At 33.5% G+C, this 21,656-nt stretch overlaps 1 protein-coding gene across 1 annotated transcript; it reads left to right on the forward strand.

The window, feature by feature from the left end:
• Nucleotides 1-8,393: 8,393 nt before the first annotated feature.
• On the forward strand, nt 8,394-21,335 carry LOC117332691. Its single transcript, XM_033891689.1, has 8 exons — nt 8,394-8,603; nt 12,230-12,387; nt 13,948-14,067; nt 14,460-14,678; nt 15,030-15,308; nt 17,694-18,335; nt 19,097-19,267; nt 19,744-21,335. Exons 2-8 carry the CDS (start codon nt 12,237-12,239, stop codon nt 19,860-19,862), a joined length of 1,701 nt encoding a protein of 566 aa, XP_033747580.1. The 5' UTR covers nt 8,394-8,603; nt 12,230-12,236; the 3' UTR covers nt 19,863-21,335.
• Nucleotides 21,336-21,656: the final 321 nt, after the last annotated feature.

Consider the following 21,656-nt stretch of genomic DNA (forward strand, 5'->3'; position numbering starts at 1 on the left):
CACAGTGGCGCATGCGTTATCACCGGAAATGGGGAAATCGAAAGTGAAAGTAGATCGGGATAACAAGCATATGGGATCAGAAGCACATGGCACCATTGCAGACGGAATAAGTGTTTGACTCTTTCATTGACATAAAAACATACAACACTCAATATCAACTCAATATAAGGTAAACGGGATAAGAGAAAATAATCACTCAACCCAAGGGAATGAGATAGGGGGAGGTACAGTTGGGAGCAAACTAAACTTGGTACCAAGTGCACTTCGTAGTGCACACGTAGTGAACAACGTAGTGCACTAGACTAAACATCGTAGTGCACTTGAGTTCACTACCATGTTAACTCCAGTGCACTACAATGTTAACTCCAGTGCACTACGATGTTAACTCCAGTGCACTACAATGTTAACCCAAGTGCACTATGATGTGCACTTCAGTTCTTGGGTAAATGTTGCTATGAGCTATATGATTTGATGTGTTGTATACAATTGTATTATGTGTGCAAGTCAAGTTTTGAAGGTATAGCTACCCATGTTCGTGTATGTAGCACAATTAAACCTTCGGACTCCGTACTAATTTAGACTTGCTGACAGAGAGATTTCTTATTTAGACTTAAATATAATATATTTTGTCAAAATGTCAGTCTTAACGTATAATGGCCAGAGGAATTCAATCCATGCCAGATGCAGGAAATGTGTGTTTTTAATAATATTTAAGTTCCATCTTCAGACATTCTAGTGGTTTGATTTTATATTTATTTCATGTTTGTAAATGATGTATTAAGGAAACCTGACTACAGGTACATTCATCTTGTCAATTATTAACTTACATATTATGAGAGGATACCTATAGATAGGTAAGGTTTCGGTATAATGCCTGCTATAAATGGACCCCCTTGGAGTTAATTGGGGAAACCGGCCTGATCAGGTGTGACCCACACCACACAAGGTAATTAATATGTAACAAGTATGAATGACAGTGGTCTAGGGGCCCCAAGGGCACTGGACAGGTATCAGTCTCTTGCAGTTAAGATTTTATTAGGATTTAGTGGCACTATATAATTCATTGTGTGTGAAAATATGTAGCTTCCCCTCAACTTATGTTAGTTATTTGTTTTATATTGAATAAGCAAACAAATTTATATATTTTCCTGAAAGCTTCACATACAATGTTATAATTATAGCTACTGTATATTCATGATATATAGATGATTAATTGATTAGGGAGTATACCTATAATTATGTATACATATTAAGTAATCTCCATTGAAAGCCATTAATTACTTGTTTGCTATTAGATAAACAAACAAATTAATTTATTTTCCTGAAAGCTTCACATACAATGTTATAATTATAGTTATATTCATGAAATATAAATTATTAATTAATTAAGGAGTACCTAATCAAATATATATAAGTAATCACCATTGAAAGCCATGTTTGTTATAAAATGAGAAATCATTTTAGATTTCATCCATATACTAATTAGCAATACTGCATTTTGATTGTCATTTAAATAATGAAACTGAAAATTCAGTGAAAACAAAAACAATTTTGTTCACTGCAGATACAAAATATGAAACAATTGACCAAGCACTGTTTACAATTGTATACTGTTCACAGAACTGTATTAAGTTGAGTTGCGTTACATAATTATGAAAACAGTTCAAACTGATCAACAAGTTAATCTCCCTATGGCTTCTCGGTTGTACCTTGTTGTGCCCATCTCCCCGACCAAAAAAAAAGTCAAAGTGAATATTCCTACTTTAAATGTAAGTATTAATAAATTTGCATTCTTATTGATCAATATACGACACCCAGCCGATAGGTCCTTGGAATAAATTGAACTTGAACTTGTTTACCGGGTAAGACATTCTGAACTGCGATACAGGTAAAGTATTTTCTGGGTCAGGTGAGACTACAGGTGTGAGAGTAGAACAATAGGGGATAATTACAGGTAAGGTCTAACCAACAGATCAATGTTCACACCTTGGTCTTGTATGGTCATACCTGAGTGACCACCAGGTAAATTCCATGTAAAAGTGGTCAGTCAAATGCAACATTTTGTAATCGGTGGCCTTGTAATCAATCATTTCAGCAAAATAATAATGATAAGTAATTAACCTCCTTATAGACATTGGAAAAACATTTCATTTTTTTATAATCTTTTAAATATAATAATGTTATAAGTAATGAAAAAAGTAATCAAATTATAAACATATTTGTTTTACCTATTATTTTTAAGATCTAGTCGATGCAGACATTTGGTCTAGCATGACTGTAACTATATTTTTTGTCACTTGGATTTGACCCATACTCTAATACACACAGCTTGGTGACACTTATCAAAACGACAGGTAAACTCGCAAGTTTTTGTTTGGATTTTAAAAACCTTTATAATATTATCTCGAAAGTCTTATTATAAAATTATATAAACTTGCAAACCAGTATTTTTATTTCTCAATAATAATCAATAATCTTAACGGGGAAACTAATTTATACACTAATTAGGTACATACGATAAAAATTAGATAGGGGACTGATTATATATAATTACATGAGTGTTTAGGGGAGGTGTAAGCCATGCCTGACTAGTACAGTACCTGTACAGGTAAACCCTTAATTAAGCTTAATGCATGGATGTAATGGGTAGAATTAATGGTGGAATTAATGTAATATGATACCTGTATTTTGTCAGTTTTTGTGTATATTCTATTAACCAATACGTGACATGCATTATACTTATATACATGTAATAAACATATCTGAAATAAAAGTAAAATGTACACACCATCATGAACACACACAATATACATGGACTAGTCCCTGTATATATATTTATTAAATTTTGTTTAAATGAAACATTTATATGTTCAAGAGATTATGCATTGTATATCAAGTAGTTTGTATATATTGACTCTAGTGCACTACGATGTGAACTCAAGTGCACTACGATGTTCACTCCAGTGCACTACGATGTTAACTCCAGTGCACTACGATGTGAACTCAAGTGCACTATGATGTTAACTCAGGTGCACTACGATGTTAACTGGAGTTAACTTTTCTAGTGCACTGAAGTGCACTAGACTACCAAGTTTAGTTTGCTCCCAACTGTACAAAAAAGTGTAATAAGATTCCTACTTGGCAAGCCTTGTGTTTGACAACTTAAGAATCTTCTCCCTCGAGATCCCCCTGTTCACTCCCAATGGGATGAAAGCTTGTACTAGTGACACGGGAACACAGATAAATCGTTATATGAACCTTGCCTTTCAGTATATACAGTATATACAATGCATACACACGAATTGTCAATTATTGCAACCAACCTAACAAATACAGTATGTAAGTCTCTGTACATTTACGGATACTAGTATCACATTCGACATAAACTAATTTAATTTATAATGCAAACCTTTCCTGAAGGGAGTATGCTTATCTGCCAGTCTACATTCTTCCGCCAGAATAAGAAAGTCCTAAAATATACCACTCTGTATTAATAAACGACTGTTAATTTTCCAATCTACAAAAATAGCCAACATCTTTTATTTGATATTAAGCTCAAATCCTGCCATAACCATTAGCATGGAGGCATGGCTCGAGTAATTGACACACCTATTATAATTTGGTGGGGAGTTTATGTGCCATAGGCTATGGCACATAAACTCCCCACCAAATTATAATGACAGAAAAAGAAAAGAAAAAAAAGATGATGAAGAAGAAGGAGCAAGGTGTCTTCATTGCACTAAAACCAGACCACACATTAGCGAAGAGATGAAGGAAATATGATCACCATACGACAAATGAGAAATTATGTGGGCCAAGATTGGCATCATTGAGAATAAAGTCATTTGCTCCTGCACAATCCCCAAACTAACTTCAAATAAAATAAGTCAACCATATGGCTGTAAACAACAACCCCGCCTGACTATCGATAGAGATTGAAACTTTCCTGGTTGGCACTAAGAGACCAAATCTCTTAAATAAATGTCTTCGTGAAAGACTGATCACGATATTGGAGACCTTAATTCTTAAGTCTTTGACTGTTCAGCAGCAATCATCGTTTATCATACAGTGAGACTAAAACCGAATGATACTCAAAACAGCAGTATCTATGTACATTCGTCCTTTTAAAACATGTCAGTGACACTAAGGGCCTAAAGTGTTGATACCTAGAAGGCAAACGAAGAAACTACACAAAAAAAAAAAAAAAAAAGATGGCGAGGTGCAAGCCACATAATTCAATACATTTAATAATTTTCAATAAAATCTTAAAAGAACTTCATGCTTACGCTCTGAACCATGCTTATTTGTTAGAGTTTAACAGCCCATCGACATGCTAGAGTCATTTATGGCCAAACAAATGGTATTATTATATTTTATTTGAGTTTAAAGTCAGAAAAAAAATATTCATTTTTAAAAGCATTCGTATTGTATATTCAGATCATTAAGATAAAAAAAGTGGGTTAGAATAGTAAAAAAAAAAAAAAACCCAAAAACTCAACCAAATAGATTATGTGAACTTTGTAATATCTAAACAACGTCAAAGAGAGTAAGGTAAAAGGACACCAAAGTATATAGAATAGATCGATGTCTTTAAAATAGCTAAATAGAGTTTTTGAATCCACGGAAATGAAAAGAGTTATCACGAATGTGATTTAAATCGGAACATTCTATTGTAAAATGCTCCATTGTGGTTGAGTGTCACATCATTAACATATTGGTGGATCTTCTCGGTTTGAAAGGAACGTATGAGTAGGATATGTATCCCTCTCTGCGTCTTTCCGACTAGGAATTGATGTTTTAAGTTTCGGTTGCACTTTCAAATGATTGCCTTTTTAATGCTGTGTTCATCGATATGCTCGAGGGCCAAACAGAGTCCTTTTCTTCAACATCTTTTAAGCCATCAGTGTAGGTTATGATCAGAAAAAAACTGCAATCTACTCCAGAAAGGAGGATTTGTGTTCTTCGGGTAAACCACTCGTTAATATCGGGTGTTTCAACAAGCCACGGTGGCACATTAGATACGGTGTACTCGGCTATATTGTCTAAACTTATGTTAAGTTCCTGTAGAAAGTTTGAGATTTTTCTGCCAATATTTGTAAGAGTGTTTGGTGTTGAGTGAATATGTTTTGGTATTGCGGAATGATAACCAGATTGAAAGCCGGGATTTTTGGTTTTGACTTCAATTGAGCAGCGTACTGTAGAGCTAGTTTTTCCTTCGGTCATTTAATGATGACTCATTTGCCTCTACATAAAGGCTCTGCACTGGTGTTGTTCGAAAAGCACCAAATGCTAGGCGTACAAATGTAGTCCTTGGTTTTGGATAAGACCAAACATCTGCATGTAGGAATTGCGTGTCGATTCCATACATAGCGCACCGTGCAACTATTCCAGTCAATGAAATAGTGTTATGTTCTCTCTCATTACATTCATCCGAACATAAAATAATTAAATTCAAATGAATAACAAACCATAATGGGATTACAGCTCGTTGCTCATTTATTCACATAAAACAACAATGCCAACACCCTCTTACACAGAACAAACACAATCTTATAACCCTGCTAACCAGATTCCCCTGTGTTTCTTTGCCAGTCCTCCCGACGGCGATTAAAAGGCTATATTGTTGCTTCGTTGATTTTAAACGTGCTTTTGACTACATAGATATATATAAGTTATGGTGTAAGTTATCTCAACTTGTTTTCAGAAGAAAATTACTTAAAACAATAAAATCAATGTACATGTATAGTCAGGTGAAATCATGTGTCACCTTAATGGGAGATGTACTGATGTTTTTGTTAATAACATGGGCCTAGCCCAAGGCGAAATTATGTCGCCAATTATGTTTTCCTTATGCGTAAAGGATTTTGAAAATTATTTTATCGAATCTGAAGCGAAAGATTACCAGTTTGGAGAGTTAAGACTTTTTCTAATGATGTATGCTGATGATTTGGTCTAGCTTGCTGAATCTGCGAGTGACTTATATGTTGGATAAACTTGGAAACTATTCCCAAACATGGAGCATAACTGTAAATGTAGAAAAAACAAAAGAGTTGTTTTTAGAAAAAGTGGCAAATTACATAAAGATGATAAGTGGTTTTATAATGGTGAGCAGCTCCAAGTCGTAAACCAGTTTACATATTTGGGAGTTGTTTTCAGATTCCACAGTAAGTTTAATCCACTACAAAAACAGCTATCTGATCAAGGGTGAATAGCTGTATTTGCACTGTTTTCAAAATGTAATTCTATGCAATTGAACTATGTTACACCTGTTTGATCCATATTTGAAATGTATTCTATGCTATGCATCTGAAGTATGGGATGCCTGCAATGCTAATGCCATTGAACAGATACAACTTGAATTTTGTAAAAGGATATTACATGTTAAAAAATCAACATGCACTATTTATTTTGAACTGGGTAGATTTCCAATTGTATATACCCAGCAATATAATTTGATTAAGTATTGGGTTAAGCTATCAAACACCAAGAACTGTATTCTCAAAGCTGCATACGAGGAACTAATGCGTGCTGTTCTTATCACTCGATTTCTTAGCTGGGCAGCTATAACTTACAATAAACCTTACTAGTGGAATGTACGAGAGGCATTGTAAGGGTGAAGATATAGTACCTTAATATACAATATACACATTGTATGAATACTAGGAAACAAAATTGCAAAATATATGTGAATAAGTCTGAATATAGAATATTAATTAACATAATTGCATAATATCTGTTTTGTCAATCTATGACTCATTAGCGATGCTAGGGATGGATACTATATATTGGTTTAGTAGGTTTTAAAGACCTTTAGTACACTCCTCGGTTGTCACCACCCTAGTTCACATTTGGAGGATGTGGCTTAATTCGGATCTGACCTAAGTTTGCATGACGGATGTCCTTCTTGAAATCCTGGTTTCAATGTTTGATTGATTTTGAGTTATAATTATGGTTTCGTTGGTATCTCATGTTTTATTCTTAAAACTTTTTCATTCCTCCGGCATTAACACATTCTTTACTAGTTATTTCACCAATATATATAGATAACAACTCCATCACTAACAATGCCTTGTAGCGTTGACTATAAACAGGAATCACTCTAGGGTAAGGCTTAAGGATCTTCACCCATGTTTTGTGCTGGATATATCATTCATTGAAATTCTCATAATGTGCTTTACTATAAAAGAAAATCCCATTCACTTTCTTCAACAAATACCAACAGATGCTTTTAGATTCAATATACTCCATCAAGGTTCAGTGATATTTTACAATTTACCTCAATATCTGCGGTTGAACTATGTTACCTAAAAACAGGCTTCTTGCTATGTTCTCACAGGGTCTAATAAGAGCAATTTTGATGATTGAAATGCCTCCCTATATGCCATATTTGTTTGATATTATTCACAAACGTCATTTGCATTTATGCTTTCATAAAGTCAAAGCCGGTCAAAAAATGTTCCCACTACCTGCTGTATACACTTGTGAGCTTTACGACATGGCTATTTTGTGCAATATACGTGATCCACATTAACATAATCCTGTAGTTTACACATGTTTTGCCGAAATTTACAGGCAGCTTAACAAATGACATGTCAACAGCAAGACTCATGGTTAGTCATAATACAATAGACTCAGTTACGTCTGTTTAATTGGACCAGAATAGTGATTTATAGGCTTGTGAAATATCACTGGATTTTCTATTTACACGAACCTTAAATTTGAAACCTTAATTTTGTGTGTATAAATATATTTATATGAGAAATTGTGCCTGAGATTTGTACAAATGTGAACAAGTAAACTAATAGGTGGTAGCAATCATATACTTGCTGGTAGTTAAAACATCGCAACTTGTTTGGTCTCATATAGTATATATATGTTATACGCTTATTAGAATATGATACCATCTCGAAAAATATGAAAGGAATATAGAATTCTCTGACATTCATTTTTTATCTGATAAACCGCAATCATCGAGTAGTATTAGCCTCTTCGTTTTACAATCTTTTGAACTGGGGAAAGTGAATTTGCGACGCTCAATATGATACATGTATACATTTATTGTATGTGTTTATTTGTTTGTACGTTGTAATATGTAAAGTATTTCCAATTTTGAACCATAGTAATAGATACACTGCTAATTTTACATAACTATTCTCCGAAAATGAAATCGAAAGTGAAAGTAAACATCTATCTCTATCAACCAAAATTAGATAGCTCTACCACAACTCTACTATTCCTCATTTCAGGACAAGGCGTGCAATGTGATCTTGAGTAGATTTAGATGTCGACTCGTTTTTCAAAAAAAATAAAAATCAGACTAAGGAAAACACAATGTATACGTACTTCCTGCAGATACATGTATATGAGCATGCGTACAACAAACATTCCACATTCCAAGGCGCGATATTAATTCCGGTTATAAATTGAAGCGATTGCAAATACCAATTTATGATATATATACATATATATATATAAGTACGGTTATATATATATGTATATATATCCTAAATTTGTCTTTGGAATGAATTTTATTTGGGGGGAAAGAAAATTATATTCAAGACGTCAAGCTTAGCGAAGTGTTTTAAACGTATCTGGATAACAAGGTGAGTAAACTGAACATGCTGGCGTGATCAGTAACGTAGTTCAGTATTAAGTATTTATTTTTTCTCTATGAAACGTGAATATACGTAAAAGGAATATAAGCAGAAGAGAACCATGTTAACATGTTTTGAATTTACGTATTGTATTAAGATATCTTCTATAAAAAATACCATTGAACCACGACGGCCTCGCCAGTGTTACACAATCACTGTGTGAATCATGGTAGAAAATATCTCAAAACAAAGGGTTTTTGTTTGGTTGAAATATCAACATGGTTCTACCGCCCTATTTGAATATATGTATTGTTACCAGCGAAGTTTAAAGAATTAAGAAATATTCAGTGAAAATACAAAACAAAAGCTATTTTCAGATTAAAAAAAATAACACTTTAACAGCCAAACATAAAATCAACACGGAATAGAAATGACTGTATGCAATTGACCAATCAGAAACGTGGATACAAAAGCAAACTGATCTTATCTGTAGTGAGAATTTTTAAACACACTCGTGACATATAGATGTTTATAAAGAACACGACCCTTTGGGGCAGAGGGTTAGTGGGTTAGTACAATCCAGCTCAAGGAATTGTCTGTTAATTTGGATGAATTAATCAACATATTTGCTATTTTACTACTCGTATAGCCTTAGGATAATATTCAAGATTTTGCTATAAAACATTGAATGCATACATGTGGTAACGAAGTAAAGGTCAATACAGAAATCGTATTAAAATACATGTGTCATCAAGATTCTTTATCCCATAAAGACGCGATTTTTGTGCAAATGCACGTAACTTCACTTGCATTCAATTTAGATATGATTTAGAGTGAATATTGCTATGATAATGCCAATCTATCATGAGAGAAAAATGTCGATTTCTTTAACCCCATCATTTAATTTTTTTTATACAATACATGTATAAACTGTCAGTTATATATCCAGAATACCATACCCTAACCATATTTCTACTGTGTGATTGTAGTCCTCAAAATATGTATCTGAAATGCTTAACATGTCGAAAAGACGTAGGAAGAGTGCCAATTTGGGCTATTCCGTGGTCCCTCATGCAGTCATCATCATCATCTCTTTTATTCCTCAAATTAAAGATATATATAAAAGATTACAATAATATCTGAAAAAAATAATAGTGTTTGGCATTTTCTGCTTAAGAAATTGATTTATCAAGTATTTTAAAAGTTCAGTTGACAAAATGTCAAAAACTGAAAAGGGAGTCACCGTGACCTAGTTTTAGGTATCTTTTGATATCAAATGTTTTAGAAAAAATGACCGGAAATTTGCATTTTGAAAATAACTTTGTGTGTACAACAGGGGAATATTGAAACCCTGATCCTTCTTTAGCAGAAATTGTTTAAAATATCCTCTATACTTTAACATTGAATGTGTATGATTTTTAACAATAGCATTTTCAAATTTAATACCTCCCCCACAATGTTAACATACCATGTGTAGCTGACCTTTAAATATCATTGAGTGGCACCCCTTTTTATAATCCTAAATCTTATTTTTTTGCATGATTAAGATAAACAAGCCCGCTGAACCGAAATATAGTCACCATAAATATCAACTCGTTGAACTTATATTTTGAGACTCTATTATTACTTCAATGTCTCCGCTAAGGATTGAACCCAGGACCCCTGACATACTTGTCTTATACATAACCGATCGAGCTAAAGAGAAGTTGTCCCTAGTCGAGCAGTATAATGCGGCTACTATTTACCAGGGTTAAACTATCAAAAATAGAGATAAAATATTCAATTTTGATATTATAAACATTTTATTTATCTACTCTAACTAGCCCTCCAACTCTGGGTTGCAAGTTCGTAACCTACGTGGGACAGTTGCCAGGTACTGACCGTAGGCCGGTGGTTTTTCTCCGGATACTTCGGCTTTCATTTAATTTTAATTTAATTTATCTACTCTAACGACAAAATTCATGGGTGAACTTGGGTTGTGTGGATCTTGATTTATATTGATCCAAACACGGAAATTACATAAAATAAAATTAACATGTTTAGTCCTTGTATGTAATCAGTCAAAATCTGATATTTTTATTAGTTCATCAACCTTATGCCAGTATCTTAACTACCGAAAACATACGCAGTTACGAAATTACTTCTATCTCAAGCCTATTCAGCAAATGATAGCCACGTCATGAAAAACTTGAATGCAACTAGAGTAGTTCGGGGACGTAATGCTTCTTTGGGTGGTTAACAGTTACATTTGCACAAGTTGTAATTGCAATGATTTTTCGGCGATGTTTATAGAATATCTTATTACAATAAAAAAAAACAGCTTCTGATAGGAATTTTGTTTATTTGTAAAGTTAGGACGCAGTTCAAATTTACAAACTTTAAATATATCAATAGGTAAACATTATGTTTCATATATCAAAATGTGACCACAGGTTAAGTCCAATAACTAATTATGGTAAAGTAGGAAATTGTTTACTTGAAATAATTAGCATCATCAATATGAATCATAATTGAATATAAAACACTTTAAACGGGAAAATATAATTGCGATAATTGTAATGAAGATGTGATATTCATCGGTATACCAAGCGTGAGATATCATACTTTGTAAGCCAGGAAAAAAGTATTTTCTTCCTAGCAATAAACAAAATTGTACACTGTAATTTCATATATCATGCTAGCGCTGAATTTTTCGGTGAGTTGACTTCTAACTCCATGTCTCGGAGACAGATCTTTTTCGAATTTCGATAGGCCATGTATATATATCAACTTGGATTAATTTAAGATTTTAAAAGCATTTTGGCTAGTTTTTACAGTTTATTTAGAGGCCAAAACATGTCATATTCAAATATCAATTTTGTATTAAAGGATATCTCATCAAACCCTCGAAAAATTCGGAACTAGTAATTGATGACCCAACTGCATTTTTTTTTCATAAATAGAAGTAATGTATTTTTAGAGCATTAGACTCTAACGAGTTCATATTTCTTGCGCACTCCAGCCCAAAAGCTAGTGAACTGGAGTCCATATTTTTGTACACTATAGTACACTAGACTACAGCGTTTAGTTTGCTTCCAACTGTACCTTAACTCGCGCTTATGTCTATATACAAAGCTACTACATATTAGCTGTATGCAAAGACCGAAATTCGTATTCGAGAAGACAGAGGTACCCAGTGAATTGCGAAAGACTGGCAATGCGGCAGTTCTCCGTAAAGAGTCGATACTCCTGGTATTATTTTAACTTTAGCTCTGCACCATGTTAATATATCATGGCGAAATCGAAGGGAGAATTATAACCAGATATCTAAAATATATATTTACAGGTGAAAAAATCCAAACGCCTACCACAATATCGCAAATAGAAGCAACATCGAAACTTATGAGTCAAAATCTGATATTTTTATTAGTTCATCAACCTTATGCCAGTATCTTAACTACCGAAAATGAATGACAAGCATTCCAAATTCATTTCTTGTTTAGCCCTATGCAGTTTTTGGGAAGCGTTAACCATATATTCGGAAGCTTGTTGTCTACCGCAGCCAATGCTGCAACGTATTATGTACAATACTTCGTGAGATGTATCATTTTAAATGACATATAAAACCCATGTTTAATATATTTTAATCCGTACAGCCTGACGATGCCTAAAGACAAAACACACACGTCAACAAAAATGAGAGCCGTGCCATATGAAAAAGTGCCCCGTAAGGAATCAACATCAAATGGAGCAAGCTCTTATCAAGCCCGGACAGAAGTGAAGTCGATTGAGCAGAACTATCAGCATGTTCAAGGTTTTAATATCACTTTAAAATAGCTCTTAGTCGTATCAATCTTATACTGTATAGTTTTGGTACATTTCATAGGTATTAAAGTTCAACCATGCCTTGTAATCTTTCTGTTGTAAACACTTCTATACATTTCGTAACTCATATAAACTGTCTCTATGTATTTATTTCCGCGCAATACTAAATGACCGCGAATAAAGTGAAATTATAACCTCCGCGAGTATTATCGATTTTACAGACAGATATTTGCCAGTTAAAAACGTCTCCATCGTTATGAAGGAAATGCAGTTACGTGACTAATAATCCGGACCAGGAATTCAGGAATGCAAAAAAAAAATTTTTTTTTTTTTTTTTTTTTTGTAAATGTATCCGGCACTGGAAATAATCAAATTAGCCATTCAAACTCTTTGATTATTTTTTGTATTAAAAAAAATATTATTGTAATATGCTAAAAGAATTTAAATAGACCCTATATATATATTAATGAAAATAAAAGAAACTGAATTAAATTGATAAAAATAAACATTGTACTACATATGTAGAAATGGGGATATTTTTATATATTGTCCATTATTATAAGCATTTTATTTCATTAAGTGAATAGTGATTTTTCTTTTTTTTTTTCTCTTTCGCTTTCCTCAAGAGGTCTCTTACAGATTTGATTATATTCATAATCTTAATTGATGACTGAGGTAATTCCTTTTCATATATGTACTAATACTTGTAGCTGATAGATTACTTATTTATTTGTAACTGAGCAAGATCAGGTTACTTTATCACGAGTTAACATATGATGAAGCACTCCATATTTGACTTTACCTTAGTGGGATCATGTTATGAAATGACCACTTTGCTACCAGGTATTTTTTTTTATACTTTATGCAAAACATACTGTCTTAAAACACCGTTACATGTTAAATTTAAGATGTTTCCTCTTTCTTCTAGTATGGTGATACTAGGGACCAAAAGTGTGGAAGCCCAGGGGAAAAATTAGAAAAATGCAAATTGAACCAAAACACGTTTTCAAATATAAAAAGGGAGGCGTTGTACCTTATAGTTTAGATTGGGCTAGGATAGATTGGTGTGTTCAGAACACGCTTTGTTCAATTGAAAATACGTGATGTGTTTTGCTCAGGGTTAGCTTTGCGTTTGAAATATATCGAATAGTCTCTATAAGCAACAAATAGAGTTATTTTTCGACCTGTAGATCTAGTTCAGCTCTGGATGACGAAAGGGGTAAATGTCAAAAATTATTTTGAGTATTTAAGAAAAGTGCTGACGATTTCGTTAACTATTATTAGTATCGGCGAGTGTTATTTTGCGATTTTTGTTTCGCCGATGAAAGGTTCTGAAAATAAGACGGTCTCACAAATAAGCCTTACTCGCCTTACAGGATACATGACTTCGAAAATAAGACGGCCTTGAAAATAGGTCTGCTTCGAAAATAAGCCTTTGATTCTTTACCAATAAAAAGAAAATAAGCCGCGGCTTATTATCGAGATTTTAGGGTATATATCCAGATCCAGGATGATGTCTTATTCGTTATTTTCTTTTAAACAATTTCAGAATCCAACATGGACGACGACTTAGTCATATCGACCGAGTGGAAATTGAATGTACTATTAGACAAAATTTCTCAGTCCCTTAAGGAGGAGGACTTACCAAGAATGAAATTTTACTGCAGAGGTGAGACAAAACAAAAACATGATTAATTTCTATAGATTTACATAGATATATGTGTCAATATATATATCACCAAAACCTGGCACGTCCTTAAATGACCCTGGCTATTAATAGGACGTTAAACAAAAACAAACAAACAAACAAAGTATCAAAAGTACAAAAGAAGATAGATCAATTATGTTAATCAATTTAAATTGTTGTCTATAAATGTTGTGGAACATATTCATTAGATGTATATAAAAGACATTATCGGTTAACTTACGTTTCTTTCATTTTTTTAATCAATAGCACATACACTAATATTTGCTCCTTAAGTTCTTTTTCTTAGCAGGAAATGATGAATGACGATGGATTACGTAACGCATGTATACATATAACCATGCTTTCAATTGAAGCCGGAACTATTGGACGAAAAGCATTGAGCGAAGCAGTGAATCCACTCATGTTCTTCCAGTTGCTGATGGATAACGAGTTTTTAAATTGCAACAATCTTCTACACTTGCAAGCAATGATTTGGCATATCGGCAGGAAAGATCTATACAAAGATATGGTAGCATTTGCGAGAGAGTGTCGTCGACAGCCATTGTATTTTTTCACACCCAAGATAAAGCCAGGTATTGTATGCAATTTTTAATTTGCGTAGTCGGTCCGGATTTGGTAGTTATATACGACACAAAAAGCGTATCGGCGTCGTTGTGTACAAATAACTGAAGTTGGCGATAAAGTTCGAATCTTGAGTATTGCTGCAATGTTGAAATAGCAGTGGCGTGAATAAACAACGCCGCGAAAATAACTAGGTATACAGAATGTTTTTCTGTTTCAATTAATTCTAGTGCACGAAAATAACGTAATCTACAAAAGACGAGGGAGGATATCAAAACACATTGGTGAATGCACCTTTAGTTCGCAAGTTTATTAATACAAAATTATGGCACATCTTTCAAAGAATCTCATTAATGTTTCAGTCAATGGGTACAAACACGTGAAATTCCATATCGGAGGGTCAGAAACAAACAGGCGAGAAGTAGAAAATCTGAGAGGCGTTGTAGCAGAGCTACTTTGCGTACAACACGAAGATGTGATGCTGGTTGGCTTTGAACCTTCAAACAGCATCATCATTACCTTTATGGTACCTGAAGAAGCGATTGAAACGTTGTATGACTTAGAACCAGAAGACAGGAGTGTGCTTAAATCCATGAAAGTTGATTACATATTTCAAGATGAACAAGAGATACCCTTAATTGGTACGTATGATTATGATATAATTAATATAAATTTATAACTTTAGCTTCATAAGAACAATGCAGCAAAGAAAAGAAAAAAAAGAAGGAAAGAATAATTATTGTAACATAGATCAAATTCAAAATGCCAAAAGATATTGAACCCTTGAATAATCAGAACATACATGTATAGGGTAAACCTGGACAGGTTTTCTTGCAGTTTTGATCAAACTAAACTCTGTATCTTTGTTAAAAGGCAGTGTACTAGACTAAACATTGTAGTGCACTACGGTGTTAACTTCAGTGCACCACGGTGTTAACTACAGTGCACTACGATGTTGTTCATTTCAGTACACATTCATGGTGTTATGAGATTACTAATCCGAGTGAAGATTTGTATCATACAAGGTTACCCAAATCCATATAAATGTAAGAATAATAAAATGTGACCATTATATGGACAATACACATTATACTTTGTGTAAATAAATACAAGCATTTTTTAATTCTGTTTAAAAAGAAGCTGATTTTATACATCTGTACCCATATATATTACACATATATTAATTTCTTTCAATTCATCTAATTATTGTGGTTATGGTAAATACTCTTTACATATCTACTGCAGTTATCTGTAATATGAATGTGTCTGCGATGGTATTTTGATAAAATGTTCTGAATAACAAAGTCTCCTTTAGGAATGTAATGACAGAAGCATTTATAATATGGTTTACAGTCGGCGATCAGTGGCTAGTTGTTCAAAAGGTGATTAGTTTAAAGATTTTTTTAGTGAAAATGTCATTTCTCCTTTACTTCAAATCATATGTGAGTGTATCATTCAAATCAAAATCAGCATGTAAGAAGAGACTGGTAGGTGTTATATTTAAAAAAAAGTTTTACCAGAAACCATTTTATCAGGATTTTCAGGATTTTAATATTGTTGGTTAACTATGATTAGCCTAGCTAATCACCATTGGAACAACTGGGCGCAGACAAAAATACTTAACAATTGATATATTAATAAGTGAATTCGTTTATAGGCCTGGTGTGTATATTTCATTTTATCATTGTAACATAAACACAACTCTATATTGAAGTAGAGGACTGAATAGCATAATAATAAGATATATGTCTGCTATTGAAGGCTATATTATTTTATTGACAAATTTCAGCAACTGAAATTTTAACTCATCTAATTGGAATATTTTCTACAAATTATACATACGCAGTTACGAAATTACTTCTATCTCAAGCCTATTCAGCAGATGATAGCCACGTCATGAAAAGCTTGAATGCAACTAGGGTAGTTCGGGGACGTAATGCTTCCTTGGGTGGTTAACAGTTACGTTTGCACAAGCTGTAATTGTAATGATTTTTCGGCGATGTTTATAGAATATCTTATTACAATAAAAAACCGCTTCTGATATGAATATTATTTATTTGTAAAGTTAGGACGCAGTTCAAATTTACAAACTTTAAATATATCAATAGGTAAACATTATGTTTCATATATTAAAATGTGACCATAGGTAAATTCCAATAACTAATTATGGTAAATCAGGAAATGGTTTACTTGAAATAATTATCATTATCAATATGAATCATAATTGAAAAAAAAAAAACACTTTAAAAGGGTAATGAAGATGTGATATTCATCGGTAAGCGTCAGATATCATACTTTGTAAGCCAGGAAAAAAAGTATTTTCTTCCTAGCAATAAACAATATTTTACACTGTAATTTCATACATCATGCTAGCGCTGAATATATTGGTGAGTTGACCTCTAACTCCATGTCTCAGAGACCGAACTTTTCCGAATTTCGATAGGCCATGTATATCAACATGGATTATTTTAAGATTTGAAAGTATTTTGACTAGTTTATACAGTTTATTTAGAGGCCAAAATATGTCATATTCAAATATCAATTTGGTATAAAGGATATCTCATCAATGCCTTGAAAAATTCGGAACTAGTGATTGATGACCAAACTGCAATTGTTTTTTAATAATTAGAAGTAATGTATTTTTACAGCATTAGACTCTAACTGGAGTTCATATGTCTTGCGCACTCCAGCCCACAAGCTAGTGAACTGGAGTTCATATTTCTTGTACACTATAGTACACTAGACTACAACGTTTAGTTTGCTCCCAACTGTACCTTAACTCGCGTTTTCTTAAAAAAAATGTCTATTTAAAAAGCTGCTACATATTAGATGTATGCAAAGATCGAAATTCGTATTCGAGAAGACAGAGTTACCCAGTGAATTGCGAAAGACTGGCAATGCGGAAGTTCTCCGTAAAGAGTCGATACTTTTGGGATTATTTTCACTTTAGCTCTTCACCATGTTAATATATCATGGCAAAATCGAAGGAACAATTATAACCAGATATTTAAAATATATATTTACAGGTGAAAAAATGCAAAAGCCTACCACAATATCGCAAATAGAAGCAACATCGAAACTTTTGAGAGATCGAGATCAGTTGACTTCCAAGTTAGGGAAACTGCAATCTTTACTTCAGAAAAGAAATGAGGAGTTACGTCAGGCAAAAGTGAATGAAAAACTTTTGCAACAGAGTAGGGACCAAGCTTTCATTGCTTTTATGACTCTCCTGAACAACCATCGACCGACTACGACGGCTATCGATTCTCTTGTTAACAAGAGTGGCATGGTATACTTCCGACATAGCCTTCAAACGTTTAGGTCGAAATTTCCAGACGAAATGGATGCCATTGAAACATTATTAGAAGCAAAGGAGCTACTTGCTTGCAAGGCTGAAAGAGATGCATGGAGGCAACATACTGAATCTATACGACTTTTGAATCAACTTGAGACAAATTCATTAAGGATTCAACACACAATGGCCATCACCAAGCTTCAAGGTATAAGCTACAATCAGAAACCACCAGTACTGTATCCCAATGGACATGTAACCACACAGAACAGAACCATTCAAGTTGATGTAGCAATGGTGACAGAACAGGTTCAGACAGGAGACTTACCAAAAGACATGCAAATTGAACCAGCCAAAAAAGTATTTAACTCAAAAGGTAATTTTATTTTTCTGTCTTTACAATTTTAACTATCAATGCCATTATAATAACTATTAAAGTATATGGAACTTAACGATGTACATCATAAAAATAAATGCACATACAAGTGAAGCCTTGGATAAGAAAGGAGATATCGATTCATGATGATAACACGAGAGAGATATCTCATTAACAAAAAACATTCCGTGTACGTTCAGAATGAGGATTTGCCTTGATTTGAGTATAACCCGGTTATATCATTTCTGAAATAATTATAGGGAGACCTATGATTACAATAGGGACATTTTGGAACTATTACACAATAAAATAATCAATAAATCGGTAATTTGATGTGTCCAACTTAAAAACATGTTCGTATTGTGAGGAACCACAACATAAAACATCTCCATTGTTATGTTGTTTATACCTTGCGTCGTAAACTTTTGACAATGACAGTAAACTGGTTGATATTTGCTCTATAAGTACATTTACAAAACATAATTTTATATACAATAGTTTCATTTCTAACAAATATGTAACAAGTGATAGTCGAAACAACGAGCATTATACACGTCCAACTTTATATCTTATATATATGTGATTTTTTAATGAATTTTCATTTCATATGAGATTCCATGAAACGACGTGTCTTGAAAGTTATTTTTGCGAGTCTTAGCGAGCTGAAATTACAACCTGAGACGAGATTTACTACGCTATTGGCATATATTTACTGTATAATAGGCCGATTGTGCGCTGAAATGTCTTTTTATTTATTTTAGTCATTAGAGCTTTTGAAGACATATCCAATATGCTGAATCTTGCACAAAAGAAGAGCCTACTCAGACAGTCGGGGATAAGCGAGTCGGACGAACATAAATATTTGAAGAACAATGGGCAGTTCATGCAACACTTGTATCGTGCGAAACCAGCCGAACAAGTGATAGATGAATGTAAGTTAATTATTACTGTTGATTTCTGTATATATCAGTATTCCCTGAGAAAACACTACATTAGTACTTTTGTTTTATATAAATTCGGGTATATATCCATTTTATATGAATAAAGAGTCAATAAATTATAATTATCAATCTATTAACAATCGCAAAATATAGTTATTTAAATATTTCTGTAGAAATAATTCGGGGTAATATTCATATAATCATTAAAGTCGAAAGGAAAAATTTAACTTGTATATCACGATAGGTCTTGTTCGTTTCGGTTCCTTTTCGGTGAGTATCTGTCCTTCGTCGTACGAAAAGTATTTGAGCCCGAGCATAAATATGTATTCGAGTACGACCCAGCTCTCAATGAGGTTGAAGGATAAATGATAAACATTTTCCTTTGATGAACAATTCCCTTTTAGTTCAGTTTTTTGTGATTTTCTTTTACTGTAAATGTTTCCATCTTTTGTTTTTCATGACATCAGTGGAATTTGCTCTGAAAACGTGTCGTCAATTGGACGATAAGAAGCTAGACGAAGGAGTCTACAAGGTTGTGATGAGTGTTGTCAAATATCGCGACGAGCAATGTGCCATGTTACAGTGAAAAAACGCTACCTGTATAGTCGTCGCGTAGATACTCTTCAGAGGAACAACTATCGAAACCTGGCCTATAGACAATGAATAAATAAATCTAACATTAGGAAGTATCGGTACATGTAACAGAAATTCAATCATCATCATTCGAGTAAAAGTCATTCATATGGAGGTCTGGAATATTCAAGATCAGGAATTTTAAAAACGACAGATCTTAACAGAACATGATAACCTTATCATTTTCATATTAACGGCGCCAATGTAACTATAGAATATCATAGAGGATTTCTTATGATAATATGTTATACGTTTAGAGAGGTTTGGGTAAGAGTTTGAACTCATACTAGAGTTCTCAATGGATTTGTCTCGGGATACAATACATGATAACAAAACTGATTATAACACTATAATGTAGAACTAACTAATCTATATCAGCTACCGATCATATTTTGGGTGATGTATAACATTTCGTTATTTCCGATCGTCTCATTTTTTTTCGCTCCACTAAACAGCGTATTTTCCTGGCAATCACATCCAAAACCAAAGGAACGAAAGCTTTCTATTTTTCCTCTGTAGTCAACACTGAAATCGTGATGATAAATCATTCAATATCAAATCACCGTAAAAAGGGGAAAGCAAGGATGTTACTATCCAGAAATGGAAAACGATTGGGAAATTGGAATCATCACGTTTATCATACAGCTTAGTCGTAAGCTGTTCCTAATGTTTACGTTGTAAATAAAGATCGAGGCGATACCCTAAGTATGAAGTTCCAGTGACAAGCTGTGTAGGAGATAGAAACCTTATTTTGGTGTTGTCCAAAAGGTCAGAATGAGAAACTTTTGATATATGACACACTGCCTCATTAAGGTAAACCCATATACTGAGTATGAAGTTCCATTGTCAAGTAGTGTAGGAGATAAACGTCAAGACAAAATGTTTGATGTTAGCCTTACGTCAAAATGTAGGTCAGAGTGACCTTATTTTGACCCACGACTCACACCTTACCTAAGAGAACCCATGTCCAATGTATGAAGTGGCCAAGGCAAGTAGTACATGTAGGAGATACAGCCAGGACATGTTTTCCTTTGATGTACAGGTCAAAGGTCAACTGTGGTCACAGTGACCTAATTTTGACACGACACAGCGCCTCACTTCGGTAAATCCATGACCCCAAGTATGAAGTGCAAGTGTCAAGAAGGTCAAAGGTCAAAATGCAGAGTGACATAATTTTGAGGCGTGTTTATTATCTACTTATGTTAATAATGAGTTATTTAGACACAGGGTAATGAATTGAGATTTGTATTTTGTAATATTAGTAAAGCTTTTGATAGGGTATGGTGGCCGCCAATTTAAATAAGAACCATATGGTACCAATGGAAACAACTGTCATCATTTAAAGACAATCTTTCTGAAAGAAAACAAAAAGTATTCACTAAGGTCACTATTCAAGTTTTAATAAATGTAAATTGATACACCAAAACGATTTTTTTTACATTGTGTTCCTTGATTGAATGTGGTTCTGTACATGTCACGCCAGCATCTGCCTTTGGCCCACGAATGCCGAAGGATTCATGTTTTTTTTCTCCAAATACTATATAGATTACTCTAACTGTATCTTATTAGTACTGGACCATCAATGACCTTGACTCTGTATGGTACACGTGGAGTAATCATGTGTTCTGCACATCAACATTTGTATATCAAATGACCATTGCTTTTAATATAATATAACTTAACTTAAATAAAAATAAAAACTCATCATATACAAAATATTTTCGTAAATAATTTAGGTAATGCAATG

The sequence above is a fragment of the Pecten maximus genome, chromosome 8 (assembly GCF_902652985.1).
Source record: "Pecten maximus chromosome 8, xPecMax1.1, whole genome shotgun sequence".
Lineage (NCBI taxonomy): Eukaryota > Metazoa > Mollusca > Bivalvia > Pectinida > Pectinidae > Pecten > Pecten maximus.

Excerpts from the sequence above, each read along its gene's own strand:
- LOC117332691 (XM_033891689.1), top strand. The coding sequence starts at position 12,237 with ATGCCTAAAGACAAAACACACACGTCAACAAAAATGAGAGCCGTGCCA. Across the intron at positions 14,068-14,459 it reads AATGAAATTTTACTGCAGAG|CCGGAACTATTGGACGAAAA; the intron begins GTGAGACAAAAC and ends TTTCAATTGAAG. Across the intron at positions 15,309-17,693 it reads ACAAGAGATACCCTTAATTG|GTGAAAAAATGCAAAAGCCT; the intron begins GTACGTATGATT and ends ATATATTTACAG.